At 45.0% G+C, this 13875-nt stretch overlaps 1 protein-coding gene across 1 annotated transcript in view; it reads left to right on the top strand.

The window, feature by feature from the left end:
* Window positions 1-3999, top strand: part of MIDN (midnolin) — a 45401-nt gene extending 41402 nt beyond the window's left edge. The window contains exon 8 of the mRNA XM_081341103.1: window positions 2915-3999. Within this exon, the coding sequence (XP_081197229.1) occupies window positions 2915-3177 (263 nt within the window). The 3' untranslated portion in view covers window positions 3178-3999. The remainder of the gene's footprint in view (window positions 1-2914) is intronic.
* The last annotated feature ends 9876 nt before the right edge of the window (window positions 4000-13875 follow it).

Raw genomic sequence — 13875 nt, 5'->3', positions numbered from 1 at the left:
TGCTTGGCTACTTTGGGGCCTGGCAAAGCTGGCCTAGCGTGGCCTTTCTCTCACATGCGTGTTTTCTCCTTTTTCCTGATTCCAGGGCCCCATTAGAGACGCCTATTTTGACATGACTTTCTCATTGTCGCTCTGGGGTAGGAAATGAAAAGTTTAAATAATGGTAGAATAAAAGGAATGGTGCTCTGTGATTTCAGGTTTCAGCTCTTAAGCAAAAACTGAGGTTTAAATGCAGGTAGTCCTTGACTTACGACCATAACTGAGCCCAATGTTTCTCTGGTGGGTTTTGCCCCGTCTTACGACCCTTACCACAATCGTTACGCGAGTCATTACAGTTGTTCAGTGTGCAACACGGCTGTTAAGTGAATCTGCCTTCTCCAGTGGCTGTGCTTGTCAGAAGGTCGTAAAAGGGGATCACATGACCCCGGGGCACTGCAACCATCATAACTATGAGTCAGTTGCCAAGCGTCTTGTTTTTTTGTTCACGTGACCGCTGCAGCGGTCTTAAGTGTAAAAAACCAGCCAGGAGTCACTTTTTTTTTAGTGCCATTGTAATTTCAAGTGGTCACTAAACGAACTGTTGTAAGTCGAAGACTACCTGTAATGGCAGAATTTCAGGCCAAGTATTGTTTGAGTGGTTTCCACTTTCTTTTGTCTCATTTGTGTAAACGTTCAATTGTTCACCCACCCACGGGCAAAGACGAAGATGAATTTTCTTTCCAAAAAGCATTCTCTGTCTTGGAAGCTGGGAGCAGAGCGACTTTGGTTATGTTTAAAAGGGAGAAGCCATCTAAACCTGGGAAAAGGCCAGGAAGATGCCCAGCGCCATTGTTTACCTACTGCTTCAGCATCCTGACTCTGTTGCCATGGAGACAGCGACCTAGATAAAGCCCCTCCTGGGGCTGAGAGGTCTTTAAGGGCATGGAAGGGGATCTCATATGGCAGACCCGGGCCCTTGGGAAAGAAAGTGGCCTGATTTTAACTTAGTTTGTCCAATATATCCAGGAGGGAAGTGGTCAGCCAAGATAGGCCTATGAACCTGGAAAGGGGAGATGAAAGCAAAAATTCACTTTTGTAGCTCTCCTTCAGCAGCTGACGCATGTGCTCCTCAACTTGCAACCACAATTGGGGCCAGTGACTAAGCAAGGCAGTTAAGCGAGTCACACCGTGTCGCTTTTTGTAAAGGTTGTTAAGCAGATCACTGCAGTTGTTAAGTGAATCACACAGTGGCTAAGCTGATCTAACTTCCCCAACTTGTTTGTCGGAAGGAGAAGGTGAAATTTATTTATTTATTTAGAAAATTTATACAGCCGCCTACTTGCACATGGCAAGGCTTACACCGATACCTCAGCCAAATTAGCTAACATCGTCAGTGCGTCAAAGGGAGGCTTAGCTGAAGATAAAGCCCACAGCTAACCTACATCGCTGAGTTGTTTCAAGAACAACAATTCAGCACTGATGGGAAGTATTTTGTGTCCCCTCCCCTCCAAAGGACACACACCTGGAGTATAGGAAAAAAGAAGGCCTGAAGGCTTGCAAAATAAAAAGTTTTTTTTTAGTTTTCTGTGTGTGGTTTCTGTTCCTTGGGCAATGTGGGGGGATGGCTGAAATTAAGAGTGTTGTGTTGCATTTCTTTGTTGCATAATGGTCAGTGAACTTGGTTCAGTGTGGGTGAATGCACCAGAAAGACAAGACTGGGGACAAGTCACCCTGGATCAGATCTAGGTAGGAGTTGACGCTGCCTTGATGACACATACAGTTAGTCCTCGGCTTAAGACCATAGTTGGAACCAGAATTTCCATTGCTAAGCAAAGCAACTCTTTAAGTGAGTCACATCCATTTTTGTTAACCTTTTTTTTCGCCACAGCTGTTAAATGAATCACACGGTCGTTAATCAAATCCGGCTTCCCCCATTAACTTTGTCAGAAGTCAGCTGAGAAGGTCCCAAATAGCGATCATCTCTCTCTCTCTCTCTCTCCCCCCCCCTCTCTCTCACACACACACACACTCCAGGATGCTGCAACTCTCAGAAAAATACATGCTGGTTGCCAAACACCCGAATTCTGATTGTGACCGTGGGGGTGTTAAATAGTCGTACGTATGAGGATCAAGTCATAAACCAAAGAGCCGTTGTAATTTTGAACAGTCACTAAACAAATGGTTATAAGTCAAGGACTAACTGGACTTGGAGAAGGACTAGTCAATTAATTGCTTGTCAGTCCGCTTGGTACAAGATAAAAGGAACAGTGGATCTGTATGTCTATGGCAGGGGTCTTCAAACTTGGCCCTTTTATGACTTGTGGACTTCAACTCCCAGAATTCCTCAGCCAGGCATGCTGACTGGGGAATTCTGGCAACTGAAGTCTACAAGTCATAAAAGGGCCAGGTTTGAAGACCCCTGGTCTATGGAGATTCTCAGTCATCCAGGTTATAGTTATCCCAAAGACGCTTTTTCATGAGGCAACCGGACTTTCTTGTGTTTCTTTGAAGACATTTTGGTTCTCACCCAAGAAGCTTCTTTAGGTCTTGACCGGATGGTGGGGAATGGGAGGATTTATACCAGGGGTCTTCAAACGTGGCCCTTTTATGACTTGTGGACTTCAAGTCCCAGAATTCCTCAGCCAGCGTGCCTGGCTGAGGAATTCTGGGAGTTGAAGTCCACAAGTCATAAAAGGGCCAAGTTTGAAGACCCCTGATTTATACAGTCAGAGCTGAAAAAGCTTCTTGGACAAGAAGCGAAACGTCTTCAAAGAGAAACAAAGTCCCTTTGCTTTGTGAAAAAACATCCTTGGGAGTGGATCTGTATCCGGGAGCCCAATATAAAACCCACTTTTTCACCGCTGAATGAGTGATCTGATTCCATCTTGACTCTTCCATTAAAAACCTTCATTTCTTTGTGTTCCTCCGTTTTTAGGCGACCGCTTGCGTCAGACGGAGAATCGCGCCACCCGTTGCAAAGTGGAACGCCTGCAGCTTTTGATGCAGCAAAAACGGCTGCGCCGGAAGGCAAGGAGAGACGCCCGGGCTCCTTACCACTGGCTGCCCAATCGAAAATCCGGCCGCACCAGCAGCAACAGCAGCGTTTCAAGCGAAGGCAGCCTTGATCTAGACTTCGAAGATTCGGTTTGGAAACCCGAAGTCAAAGCGGACATGAAATCCGAATTTGTCGTAGCATAAAAAATAACAAACCTTGGGTAGGGGAAAATGGCATCTTTTGGGGTGGGCAGGGTGTGGGGCAAGGGAGTGTTGAGGAAAAAAAAAGAATTGAAAGACCATTTAGTAATAATAATAATAATAATACAAATTTTTTTTTGGTCCATGAGAGCAAAGATTTTGGGTGCTTGATTCTAACACAAGACTGGATGGCTGTGGATTGCGTTGCGTGGACCTCGTCTTCAGCTGCACCGAAGTGGATCAGTCCAGCCTTGGAACAGTATTTTCTATTTTCAAAAAAAAAACCTGTTCTGCTTTTATTTTAAGAACTGAAACAGCTTGGGGGGGGCAAAAGCAGGCGAGCGAGAGACAATTTGGAAAGCAAAATGGCAAACACATTTCTTAGGGAGGGCTTCCTTTGATTTCGGAAAGAAGAATCTTCAATGGCTGCCTTAGCAAAAAAAAAACGTGTTCAGGAAAAGCCGGACCACTCCTGGATTGAATGGAGAGAGAGAGAGAGAGAGACGAAAAGTTTAACCTTGTGACTTCCTAATTTTATTTTATCGTTGGGGATCGGAGGGCCAAAGAGGAAGGGGCAAACCAACCCCAAGGTTTGCGTGGGCTGAAAAGCTGCTTCCTCCCCACCCGAGCATTGACAAAAGGGTGTGTGTTTGAAACTGGGGGCAGGGTTGTCTCCGAACGCTTCCTCCTTTTTTAAAAAAAAAATTATTATTATTATTATTATTTTTTATTTGGGTGACTTTTGTGTAACGGGAAGCGCTGTGCATTCTTCAGACTAAGGGAGGGCCCCGGTGGAGGGTGGGTGGGTCCAAAAAAAGAAAGAAAGGGTGTATGCTTGTGTGTGTGCACATGTCTATCTGTGTGTGTTTCTTTCCCTTCCTGGATATGTAGCATTTCTGAATTATTCTTGATATGTCCGATCTCCTCTTTTTAAGACCCCACTGATCTCTCCCCTATTCACTTCCAAGGATGTTTTCTGTCACGGGCACTTTAAAGAGGTGTGACTCGTGCAGGTGGGAGGGGGGCAGGAGACTTTTGGAGGTGATTTTCAAACAATGGAGGAGTAAGGGGATATGGAGTGGGGGGACGCAGGGTAAAGAAATATTGTATACTCTCAGTTTGAGGGCTTCCTCTTCACATTGTACAACATGAATGTGAGATATGCAGGGGGGGGGGTTTCAAAAAAAAATTCTGTGCATTAAACGTAAGGGGATCTGATCTTGCCTGGTTTTTTTTAATTAAAGAGCCAACAAAGTATGTTACGAGCTAGGCTGGGGAGAATTAAGATTTAAAACCTACCATTCTAGAGCCCCTTTGGACAGCTAGAAAGCCGTTTTGTGATATTTCTGGTTGTTGGTTTTTTTTTGCCAACTGCACACAAAAATCAACCCTAATATTTTGGCCCCTTGGTTCTGCCTGTGGCAGAATTCTCACCCGTTCCCCTTTTGTGTTTACCTCATCCATGTTGGGTAGCTGCTGAGTTTTCAATGCTTTTTTTTTTAGCCCCTCAAAATGGCCTGCATCCTTGATCCTGCCTCCCATATCCTCCATGAAAAGACCCAGGCTTTCTGTCCATTCTCGGAGGCCATTTTGCCAAGGCATATACATGCACAGGAGTCCAAACTACACTCTCTGGTTACAGAGACCAAGTCCTTGTTCTCATCCAATTTTTGTTTTAATTTGTGTGTGTGTGTGTTTTATTTTTAATTAATGGACACAAAAGTAATCTCTGGAAACTTAAATGCTAGGGTTTTTGTTGTTGTTGCTGATTGACATTGATGATCTGAGCCAATAATTTTTCATAGGCAGTAGAAATTAGTTCCCATCCTTCTTCGCAGACCTAGCAACCACAAGTACGTTTGTGTATATGTGTGTGTATATGTGTGATGTTTGAGTTTCAAAGAAAAGACTGTGTGGAGAATAACTTGGGATCGTCCATAGATCCAACTTTTGAAATAAGGATTTAATCTGACAAGTCCATTTCTATGAAAACCTATCATGGAGGGTTCTTGCCTAAGCATCTCTGGGTCATGATGTGAATATAAACACATGTTTATAAAAGAATTCACAGTTCTGCCTGAAAATAGAATAGAATGATGACTCATAGCTGGATCTTTGGCAAGTCATTTTTGACAACCACATTTCGCATGAATTTCTTTTGAGGTCCCCAACCAATGAGGTTCCCCAACCTACAATAAACTAGGCTTATGAGAAGAGAAAGTCACAATAACTTTGGTGTAGGTCTCTCTAAGAGTAAATAGGCAATTCCTGACTTGCTTTGTGACCGGCATGGATGGGTGACGTGCCCCTCTCAAGATGCTGGATTGCATTTTTCACAATTGATCAGGGATGAAACAAATACAAGTTTTCCATCTCTTCCTTTAAGCATCTCTATTCAAGGCCCTTTTTGGTCCACCCTCCCACCCATCGAAAGGAACGTGGTGGCTCAGTGGGTTAGGACGCTGAGCTTGTCGATCAGAAAGTTGGCAGTTTGGCGGGTCAAATCCCGAGTGCCGCGTAACAGAGTGAGCGCCTGTTACTCGTCCCAGCTTCTGCCAACCTAGCAGTTCGAAAGCACGTAAAAATGCAAGTAGAAAAATAGGGACCACTACGGTGGGAAGGTAACAGCGTTCCGTGCGCCTCTGGCATCTAGTCATGCCCGCCACATGACCACGGAGACGTCCTCGGACAAGCGCTGGCTCTTCAGCTTTGAAACGGAGATGAGCACCGGCCCCTAGAGTCAGAAACGACTAGCACGCATGTGCGGGGGAACCTTTACCTTTTTACCCACCCATCGATCCAAACTGAAGAGAAAGATAAGGACTCGTTTTCCAACGAACGTTTTTGTCAAGAGCTGGAAAGTGTCCTTCCCCCCCCCCTTTTTTCAGCCTTCTGTTTCATTTTGAGTTTTCATTAAGTTGTCCAAGTGGATTTTGCAGGCATTAAAACATGGGAAACACCACACTGGGGGAAAAAATAAAATAAACCAGGCAGGGATCCCTCTCCTTTTATCATTTTACTCTTGCTGATCCACCATTTCTCATCTCTTTATGCAAACCTTTTCCATAGTTCAGGTGACTGGAGCAATGTTGGAGTACAGGAGAGAAATCCACTTCTCCATCCATAGCTACTTGCATCCTTGGCCTAGAAGTTTGTAACACTACTAAGTACCCAATGTTAATTCCCCCACCACCACTTTTTAAAAAAGGCTAATCAAAGCCAGAACAAATCTGTGAAGCAAATTATTATTATTATTATTTTGAGAGAGAGAGACGCTTTCTTATTAATTACCGTAATCCACTATCTTCCCTCTCGTCTCTTTAGTTTGTGCCAAATTTGCGCCTGGTCTTGAAATGATAATTTTTTCAGTGGTTGGTGCCTTAAGGCTCCACTAAAACCAAGAGAGGCATTCTCAAAAAAAGGGGTCCTCTTGGGAAGTTGAAGCTGGGATATTCTCCGTTTTCCCCTTTTGGAGGAAAAATGCACACAACATTTTTGTAGCTCGGAAACACTCTTGCCTCTTCCAACTATGGGCTGTTCTGTGTCCGTTACTTTTTGCTTTCCACCATCTATGAAATATGGAGATTTGTGATTAGAGACTAGTCAACTCTTCTGGCTATCTTAAGAAGTTTATCAAAAGTTTAAATTTGGTTTTCAGATTTGTGGGGGGGGGAATAGGTAGAAGGTAGAAGGAGTCAAACTTTGCATTGGAATTTGGCTACGATTTTTGCAGCATTTTATGGTTAGAAGTCAGGTTGAAGACAGGACCGACAGGGCCTTCTCTCCTTTGTAGGTTAATGATAATTCCAGAAACTTCTCAAAAGGAAAACTAAGGTCCTGTAGACAATGGAAAGTCACATGTTATTCTCCAAATGTGCTGGCCAGCTGCTCCAATGAGAGGTGCAGCAACACATCTGGATAGATCCAAGACATTTGGGTGATTAAAGTTTTGGGGACAGTTCATCCAAATAAGATTGTGAGAACAAATTTTGGGGTGCCTGCAAGATGGTGTCAGGTTGTTGCTTCCAAATAACTCCATTTATATTTCTCTACGTTAGTCGCCCCAACCTTGTGTTTAGCACAGATCCAGGGTAGCCCCTTCATCTCATCTTTTGCTTGTATTTTAAGACAATTGCACAGCATTTCACCTTCCCCACCCTCCGAGGTCACGCAAAATTTGCATCCCTTCCTGGAATTTTCTTGCCAACTAAGGGAAGTGGGCAACCGCCCCCCCTCTGGTCAAATTGTGTCATTACACTTCCTCTTTTCTTTCCCCTAGATGTGAAATTTCCTTTGTATGTGATGCTGTAGCGGGATTTTTTAAAAAAAAGTTTTTAAAATGTTTTTTTTAAGTGTGTATTTAAATGTACTACTTTTTTGTATGGTGTGTGAATATATATATATACTTCTTGCCCCTCCCCAATTCATCCATTTTTTCCCCACTTGTCACCTGGGGGGGGTGTCAGTTTTTTTTTTTGCCCCATTGCTGAACATTTAGGTAGCAGCAAAAATGAATCCCAGAAGCATTATTTAAAAAATAATAATAAAGATCCTCCTGTATGTGTGATTTGAAAGAATGTGGGGGAGGGGGTGCGAGGGGAAAACACATAACTTGTTTTATCACCTCATTTAAGTTACCTGTATTAAAAAAAAGAAAATTTTAAAATGATTTAAAAAACAATAAACACAAAATAAAGATTGCTTGAGCCACATTTGGGTTGTAGCCTAAATAATTCTCTTTCATTTTGGTATGAAATTAAACTCTCGTGGCAAGAGAGGGAAAGACCCTTTTAAACTCCAGCTGTTTTGCCTTGGTATGGTTTGTTCACAAACACACAGGGGTAAGTGTGCTTGAGACAATGTGCCTCATTTCCAATTTTCTCCCCAAGGGTCTGCATAAGGAAGGCATATCTGACCTGGAAACATTTCCTTTCCTACAAATTGCTCCCTGATGATTCAGATAGCAATGATTTATGTTTGTTTTATTATTTACATCCCATCTTTTATTATTTTTATAAATAACTCAAGGTAGTAAAAATAACCGATTTTCCCTATAACAGTCCTTTGAGATGAGATAGGTTGAGAGAGAATGATGGTACAGTCATTCAGCTGGCTTTCACGACTAAGGCAGGACTAGAACTCATCGTCTCCTGGTGATTGGCCCAAAGTCACACAACTGGCTTTCGTGCCTAAGGCAGGACTAGAACTCACAGTCTCCTGGTGATTGGCCCAAAGTCATCCAGCCAACTTTCATGCCTGAGGAGGGACTAGAACTCACCATCTTCTGGTGATTCACCCAAAGTCACCCAGCCAACTTTCATGCCTAAGGAAGGTGTAGAACTCACCGTCTAGTGATTGGGCCAAAGTTATCCAGCTGACCTCCATGTCTAAGGAAGGACTAGAACTGTCTGCCATTTTCTAGCCTGGTGCCTTAGTCACCAGACCAAACTAGCTCTAATTTCCAATATATTTGTAATGTCCAACTAATGTTTGAAATGGGAGCACTGGTCTTTCAGACTTTGGCCTGGACTCAAAATCTGTGACTCTCACATTTGATCGGCTGAAATTATAGATCCCTATGGAGATCTTCCTTGAAGCCAAGTGAATATACTTCCCTCCGGTCCTCACATTGGGTTTAATATTGTGTTGTCGATACTAAAAGATCCTATTTTGGTGAGCAAACTTGCTGCTCTTGCCCTGTTTTTATCTGGGGTAAATTCAGGGCGGCGACCGATGGATTCCTGCCTGCCCTTCCCCTCCATGTCACTGACCAGCAGCCCTTAATTGGCCATTGGTTGATTTGGCCTTAGTTTTTCTTATTGGCCACATCCTCCTCCAGAACGGGACTGTCTGTCCTCCAGGAGAGCGATGAGGCCTAGCGAGACACATCCCAAGCATCAAAGGAAAGGTGCTTCAGAAAAACATGGTGGAACCTGCTAGCCACAGATATGCCAGGGGTCTAGCGGGCTTCTTGCAGGAGACAAAGGTGGTGATTCCAGAAAAAAAACAGGTTTCCCTCTTGTCCTTTTTGAAACACCAATGTTTTCTGCCCAACTGACCACTCGGCTGGAGAAATATCTTCCTCCTGCTGTGACTTCCTTCTCTTTCTCCCGTTAGAACTGATGGTGACCGGTGTGAATCCAGGGACTTGTGCACTCCTGGGAAGCGGCAGTTGCCCTGGACCACTAGCTCTTCCTCTCTTCTTTTTCCTCCTCCTCCTCCCCTCCCCCTCCTCTTCCTTCTCTTCCCCTTCTTTTTCTCTTCCTTTTTCTCCTCCTCTTTCTCCTTCACCTCCTTCTCCTCCCCCCTTTCCTCCTCCTCCTCCCTCTCCTCTTCTCCTCTTCCTGCATTTTTCCTTTTATGACTCGGCTGCCGCATGCAGACTTTTCCCCTGCTAACCTTTGCATTGCAAGCCCTGTTAAGCTTTGGCTTCCCTGTTGGACGTCATGCTCTGGGACTGTTTCTCTACCCTTCCCGAGGGAGAATGGTAATGAGGCAAGGGCAATTAAAAATCAGGCGAAAGGAGATTTCTCTTGCGGTGGCTTCCTAAAGACATTAGCCATTAGTGGTTCCTGGAATGAAACCTTCTGGATGTTCCCCTCTCCTCAAAGATTGGTGTGATAGCAGCCCCAGTTTAAAATTAAAAATAGAAGGGAGAATACTCAGGAAATTATGGGGCAGAGCTATTGCTAGGCTTTAGATCTGTGGCAGGGTAAAATAAAGTTGTAGTACGTGATAAAGGGCCATTCTCCTCCTTCAGGGCAAAGTTCAGCTTTGGGCTCTTTCTCAAAACACAAGTTTCTAGTCCATAATGTTTCTCCAATTACTCCAAGCTGGAATAATCACTTGAGGTATTAATACCACTTGAGAATGCCTTGGTAAGGCCACACCTGGAATACTGCATCCAGTTTTGGTCACCACGATATAAAAAAGATGTTGAGACTCTAGAAAGAGGGCAGAGAAGAGCAACAAAGAGGATCAGGGGACTGGAGGCTAAAACATATAAGGAAACGGTTGCTGGAATTGGGTATGTGTAGTTTAACGAAGAGAAGAGTGAGGGGTGACATGATAGCAGTCTTCCAGGATCTCAGGGGCTGCCACAAAGAAAAGGGAGTCAAGCTATTCTCCAAAGCGCCCGAAGGCAGGACAAGAAACTAACCAAGAAGAGAAGAGAAGAGAAGCAACCTAGAACTAAGGAGAAACTTCCTGACAGTGAGAACAATTAACCAGTGGAACAACCTGCCTCCAGAAGCCGTGAATGCTCCAACACTGGAAGTTTTTAAGAAGAGACTGCACAGCCATTTGTCCGAAATGGTATAGGGTTTCCTGCCTGGGCAGGGGGTTGGACTAGATGAGCTCCAAGGTCCCTTCCAACTTTATTATTATTATTATTATTCCAATTGTAGATAAGATCTCAGCTGCCCCTGTAGAAACAGAAGCCCAGGAACAGAGCTCTCTTCCAGTCAAGCAGCATGGATTTTCTCTGTTTTTCTTTAAGCAACCCTGGGATGGTTCCAGGCTGCCCGGAAAGGCCTGTTTACATGTTAACATAGCCAGTCACTGGCAGAGCATCAGAGGCCGGACCCCCCTGCCCTGCTTGGTTCCACCCTGTCGGGTTGAAAACCTTTGCAGTCCCAATAAAGGAGAATATTTGCCGTTCAGTGTTGAAATGAGGGGCCCTTGGTGTTCTCTGAGCTTGGTTGTTTGCTTGCAGACGTTTTCATGTCTAACGCTGATGAGGTTACCTAGTTTGGGTCATGCAACATCTGCAAGAAAACAACGAAGCTCAGAGAGCACCAAGGATCCCTCACCTCTGCAGTCTCTACACACACACACACACACACACACACACACACACACACACACACGGACGCAAGCACAAACAAAAAAAACGAAGAAAAAAAAACCCTTTGCCAGGAGAGAAAACTCCACCGCCTTCCAACATTCTGAGGTTTGTTTGCACTACAGCAGTTTTGCTCTTGTTTTTTTTTTATCTAATTAAGCCAGGCTGCCAGGAAGGCGAAAACAGGAGGATGAGGGAGGCCCCTCTGCGGATTCCTACCAAACGGGGGGAAATGGCGTTACTTGCACGCCCAGGAAGCAAGCAGAACAGTCTCATAATTACTTTTTCCGGGTCTGCTGAAAAAAAGAAAAACAAAAAACAAGCACATCAGGGGATGGATCTGAACTTTCCCCCCCAAAAGCATGTCCACCCGTCGTCGTCTGATCCCACGAATAGAGAAGGTGGACGTGCTTTTGGGGGGGGAAAGTTCAGATTCAAGCCTTGGTGGAGCAGTGGGCTAATGCCTCCTTAAGTAACACCAGCTGCCTGCAATTAGTGCAGGTTCGAGTCCCACCAGGCTCAAGGTTGACTCAGCCTTCCATCCTTCCGAGGTAGGTAAAATGAGGACCCAGATTGTTGGGGGCAATAAGCTGACTTTGTAATAATGCCGCTTGGGGTGTGTGTGAAAGCCCTAATAAGCAGGCATATACGTAGAATGAAGGCTACTGCTAAGCTTGTAAGCCGCCCTGAGTCTTCGGAGAAGGGCGGGATATAAATGGAATTAAAATAAATAAAAATAAAATCTTGCAACTCTGGAAACTTCTTTGGGAGATCTGTCAAGGCAGGGGAACTGGGCTGGACCTGACCACTGTTTTGTTTTTGTTTTAAAAAAAATGCAAATAAAACTTAGCATTCTGTGGTTAATGCAGATCCTGGTAGGTCAATAAACCAATCGGGGTTAGCAAGCCATCGATGAGCCCAACACGTAAACCTGGACAATTTTTATTTTCACTGGCTGGCAAGCTTTCAAGGAAGAGCTGTCCGTCACCTGCTCTCCAATCTCCAAATTTTTGATTGATGGATTCCATGCCCTCCAGTTGTTTTCGATCCCTAGCAACCACAGGGACAGACTTTTTCCAGTACTTAAAGCGACAACCGAGCCCCGAATTTTTGTTGCTAAGTGAGACAGTGGTTAAGTGAGTTTTGCCCTCTTTTGCGACTTTTCTTGCCACCGTTGTTAAATGGATCGATAGGGTTTCTGTGTAAGTAGACCTTCTGACCAACTTGTCTCTCTTCTGGTTCTGTAAATTAAGTCATCTTATCTAGGAGCACGGGACGCGGTGGTTCAGTGTGTTAGGACGCTGAGCTTGTCGATCAGAAGGTCGGCAGGTTGGCGGGTCAAATCCCGAGTGCCGCGTAACAGAGTGAGCGCCTGTTACTCGTCCCAGCTTCTGCCAACCTAGCAGTTCGAAAGCACGTAAAAATGCAAGTAGAAAAATAGGGACCACTACGGTGGGAAGGTAACAGCGTTCCGTGCACCTTTGGCGTCTAGTCATGCCGGCCACATGACCACGGAGACGTCCTCGGACAAGCGCTGGCTCTTCGGTTTTGAAACGGAGATGAGCACCGGCCCCTAGAGTCGGAAACGACTAGCACACATGTGCGGGGGAACCTTTACCTTTACCTTATCTAGGAGCATCCAAAGGGGAAGTCTTGTTCTCTACCCCTGGAACAGGTTCTCCAGAGGTTTGCATGAAGTCCACCTTCCTATGGGCCCAGAACAATGTTTCCCAATCTTAGCCATTTTTAAGATGGGTGGACTTCAACTCCCAGAATACCCCAGCCAGCATGTCCACCCATCTTAAAATAGTCAAGGTTAGGCCTAGAAATTTGATGAGCAAATAAATATTTGAGGACAGCTATCAAACTCTCCATTCTCTGCTTGGTGAAACAGATTCCCTCCCCCTTTTTTTGTTCCATGTAGAGAGAAGACACTTTCCAGATGCCCCTGCAATCTCTCTGACTGTTTTTTTTTTTTTTGAGGGATTGTCCCGTTGGTGTCTTTTCGGGAAATCTGATATCCCTAATTAAGTCCAGGAATCCAGCTCCAGCTTAGTCAACCCCAAATGAATTAGCCCGTGATGTCTACCTCACGGAGAAAGGCCCCGTCCGTTATTGCATCTCAGCAGCCGGTCTTTCAGATTTGCTGCAGGGATATCCATGCAGCTGGAAGTCCTCGACTTACGACCCCAACTGAGCCCAACATTTCTGTTGTTAAGCGAGACAGCTGTTAAGTGAATTTGGCCCCGTTTTTCAACTTTTCTCGCCACAGTTGTTAAGTTAGCAACCTGGTTGTTACAAGAAGCTGGCTTCCTCGTTGATTTTGCTTTTCAGAAGGTGGCTAAAGGGGATCGCATGATCCCTGGGACACAGCAACCGTCATAAATATGAGTCAGTTGCCAAGCATCTGAATTTTGATCACGTGAACGCGGGGATGCTGCGAAGGTGGTGTGAAAAATGGTCATGTTGCTTTTTTCAGTGCCGTTGTAACTTCGAACGGTCGCTAAATGAACTGTTGCAATTTGAGGACTACCTCTATTAACATCCGCATAATGCTTTTGGTGCCTTAACACAGGGGTCCCCAAACCCCCAGGGCTGTGGACCAATGCATGCCAGCAACCGGTCTGCACAAACAAGCAAAGGCCCATGCGCGAGATGCAGGCAGCACACAAAACCACACACTCTCCAGTCCGTGAAAAAACCTCTCTCCACGGAACCGGTCCCTGGTGCCCCAAAGGTTGGGGACCTCTGCCTTAACGGATCATGTGGAACCACCCTGTTTAATCTGTTCATGATTCACGTCTTATGAAACTTACCAAAGTTGGTGGCTTTAGTCACCAAGTTCAGCGTGCGTCATG

This window comes from Vipera berus, assembly GCF_964194415.1.
Source record: "Vipera berus genome assembly, chromosome: 1".
In the NCBI taxonomy this organism is placed as follows: Eukaryota; Metazoa; Chordata; class Lepidosauria; order Squamata; family Viperidae; genus Vipera; species Vipera berus.
This window is presented reverse-complemented; position numbering and strand designations above follow the sequence as displayed.